This window comes from Elephantulus edwardii, unplaced genomic scaffold, assembly GCF_000299155.1.
Source record: "Elephantulus edwardii isolate Elephantulus edwardi_28Jun2011 unplaced genomic scaffold, EleEdw1.0 scaffold00002, whole genome shotgun sequence".
NCBI classification, from domain to species: Eukaryota; Metazoa; Chordata; class Mammalia; order Macroscelidea; family Macroscelididae; genus Elephantulus; species Elephantulus edwardii.
The window spans coordinates 41,343,669-41,347,507 of NW_006399752.1; the positions used below are offsets into that span (position 1 = coordinate 41,343,669).

The following is a 3,839-nucleotide window of genomic DNA, read 5'->3' on the forward strand; positions in this document are numbered from 1 at the left end:
TTTTTTTTTATTTCCTGGCTGCTGATGCCAAGAGTGTTGACCGTGGAGCCGATCAAACTGAAGCTGTGAACAATCTCAATCTCTTCGCCATCCATCCTGATGCTGCCAGTTGGTCCAGTGGGGAGAATATTTGTCTTCTTGACATTGCGCTTCAGTCCATACTGAAGGCTGAAGTCCTTGACCCTCTGCAGCAAGCGCTTAAGGTCCCCCTCAGTTTCAGCAAGCAGGGTTGTGTCATCTGCATAACGCAGATTAGACACTCTTATTTTCTATGAAAGGAGCCCTGGTGGCACAGCGATTAAGCACTCAGTTGCTAACTAAAATGTTGGCCATTTGAACCAACTAGCTACTTCATGGAATAAAGATGTGACCTACTGTAATCTGTAAACACAATAGCCTTAAAATCCCTGTAGGAATGTCTTACTCTGTCCTATCAGGTCATTTTGAGAATAGACAAAGACAAGAAGGTTTTGGATTCAATATCCTTATACATGAAAACAGCCCTGGATGTGCTCAGAAGGTTGTACCAAGAAACCTGGAGTACAGCTGGCTGGTCAACTGTCTGGAAAGGAGCCATATTTATTCCCATTCCCAAAAGACAAGTAATGTGGAAATTATTTAATAATATCACTACTATTATATGGAAGCAAAATCTTGATGATGATTATCCAAAAATGACTATAACTCAACAGAGAACTGCCAGAAATATTATCTGGGCTTAGTAGATACTGTGGCACTAGAGAGATCATTATCAAGATCAGAAGGCTCTTGGCTGAAAGCAGAGAGTACCAGAAGGATGTCAATATGTGTTTTAGCAGCTCTACAAAGGCATTTGACTATGTGAATCACAACGAAGTGTGGCTAATATTGGTAAGGATGAGAATTCCAGAGTACTCATGCAAAACCTACACCTCATGCAGAAAGTTAGTCAGTCTGTCAGGGATGTGACATTTCCTCATACCTTTTCAATCTATCTGCTGAACAGATCATTCAGGAGGTTGGACTTTGAAAAAGAATGTGGCATCATGATTGGAGGAAGACTCATCAACGACCCATAGTATGCAGGTGACACAACCTTGCTTGCCGAAAGTGAGGAGGTCTTGAAGCATCTGCTGCAGAAGGTCAAGGACTGCACCCTTCAACATGTGTTGCATTTCAACATCAAGACAAAAAAAGATCCTCACCACCGGGCCAACAGGCAATATCATGATAGACGGAGAAAAGATTGAGGATGTTAATGATTTCATTTGGTGCAGATCCACAGTCAACCCTTACGGCAGCAGCTGCTAGGAAATCTTTAGAAATTTGTTAGGAAAATCTGCTTTTAAGAACTTTTCCGGAGTGGTCAAGAACAACAATCTCAGTCTAGAGACTAAGAATCTAGAGACTAAGCTGTGCCTGATCCAGACCATGGTTTTCTCAGTTGATTGTTGTGCATCTGAAAGCTGGACAATGATTAAGAATGGCAGATGAAGAATTGACGTCTTTGAGTTGTGATCCAGGAGAAGAGTACAGGAGTGCCGGGAGAACAGACAGGTCTGTCCTGGAGAGGAGGAATCCATTCTGAAGCTCCTTCTCACATACCTGGGCATATTTCCAGGAGTGACTATCCTTGGAAAAGGACAAGATGTTTGGAAGGATAAAAGGTTAGCATAGGTGAGGAAGACCTTGGATGAGATGGACTGACACAGTGACTATGGCAATGCGGTCAGGTGTTTCGGAGACAGTGAGGTTGGCTCAGGAAAGGGCAAGTTTCAGAGCTGTTGTTCATAGGGTCACAAAGAGTCATAGGTAACTCGAGAGCACATAACAACTACCTAAAAACAAGGTAAAAGTACATTTGTTTGATTTTATTAGCGCAGATAGGAGCCCATTAAGGACTATAAAAGTATTTCATCAGTACCATCCTACTGATTAGTTCAGTGCTATACAACATTTGTGAATTCAAAGCCAGAAACCTGCAGACACCACTATTCACTGCTCTGTCTTGACCCAGTCTGCCAAAGTACAATCAGATTGCCCATGGAAGTGTTTGACACTACCGTAGAACACAATCTTCAGTTTTACAAAGAGGTAGCATTACAATTGACTCTATTTGATTCAGCAATTTGCCCCTGATCATTTGACCCCTGATAGATAGTACAATATGGCACCAGGCCTAACGGAACAGTACCTTCACAGCCGGTTTGTTAATTGCATTGTGGCATTCAATGTGCTGGCAGTGGATGGGATTCCAGGCTGTAAGGCAAAGCAGAGCTGATGAATATTTCTCATGAAAGTTATTCATGTCCTATTGAAAACACAGAAGACACGTCATTAGTATTTTTCTAAAGAGACCATCAGGAAGCTTATTGGTATATAGGAAATATTTTTTAAAAACTAGAAATTATTCAAAATCTCATAATAGCATCAGTTTCCCATGGTGAGACAAAAGAGTATAGGTTATTATACATAGTGCGATAATATTACATAATAAATGTATTTCATTCACTCTTCAAAGGTTTTCATATCTCCGGTTTCATTTGATCCCCTCAACAATTTTGTTGAGTTGGTACCATTGATTATCAGCTTTATTTCATAGGTAAAAAATACACTAAAGTAAGGAAAGTTAATGACCTTGGAGAATTGGTAAATGAAAAGCAAGAGGATAGACCCTATTTAGCTTTAGGTCCTCAATATTCTGCTCTTTTCACACTGTTATACTATGTTATACTACACTATGCATTCAAACTTTTGGCATCAGGTTGAATTTCAAAGTTACAATAAGTGGAATGAATGGTAAGATATTCTCCACCATCCCATATCCCACTTCATTACTTCCAATGCACAAATTGGAAAGATAAGTTGCTTGCCCAAATGAAATCTTTCTCTTAAGTATCACCTATACACTAAACTTCTGCTAATATCCTTATTTCATTACTTAGTGTACACACAGAATTAAGATAAGACCCAAGTGACCTGGGACCCATGAGAAATCATAACACCCGACCATCATCATCCAGATGATTATATAGCCCAAAACTAAAGGCAAACAATATTGGGTCACAAAGCACTATAATAATTTTATATGCTCAAAAGCAGGAAGTTTTCTAAATTGGCATATTCTCACGTTGCAGGATGATGATTGCTGGGCATGTGAGTTTACAGGTAAGAGGATAGGTAATCTTAGTCAAATTCTCAATTACAATGAGGAAGATATTTCACTTTAATGATGCAGGCCTAATTTATACTACTAGAAACCATTGATATCATTTTCTCCAAATCTCTCAAACTCAAATCTTTTCCACTACTGCTCAACCAGTGAAGAGACCGTATACCTGACTTGGGACTCAGGAAGTTGGAATGATTAACCTTCAAACACATGCAAGGGTTTTTTTATCAAAAAGAAGATGAATAGAACAAAGACTTCTACAAAATCATAATCTCATATGGTTACATTACTGAAAGAGCCAATCAATGAATAACTGAATGGATGAATGAAAAAATAATGTGAGCATAAAAACACTATAATCATAAGATTTGTGTCTTAAATTCAAGATAAGTTTTCTTGTACATTTAAAGAAATCAAGAAAAAAAATTGCCTTTAATGAGCACATGCTTGCAAATACATGTAATATATGTCCTATTCTTTCAGTCTCAAACTTATGACAGACATGACTATTACAACATTCTTTTTTATTGAGGCCATAAACATGGCTGGGATTTTTCTCAGTACTATACTTTAGGTAATTATAATCAGTTCAAGTTGGTGAAATCTGTTGATCAGACTAAATCAGATTATTATGAGAATGTCTATATATAGCTTTGTGACTAGTAAGATGATGCAAGTGACACATACA

The 3,839-nt window shown here is 38.4% G+C and overlaps 1 protein-coding gene across 1 annotated transcript in view; it reads right to left on the reverse strand.

The window, feature by feature from the left end:
- The window catches only part of UNC79 (unc-79 homolog (C. elegans)), a 291,864-nt gene that overhangs the window by 237,851 nt on the left and 50,174 nt on the right, over positions 1-3,839 (reverse strand). The window contains exon 7 of the mRNA XM_006879101.1: positions 2,174-2,238. Within this exon, the coding sequence (XP_006879163.1) occupies positions 2,174-2,238 (65 nt within the window). The remainder of the gene's footprint in view (positions 1-2,173; positions 2,239-3,839) is intronic.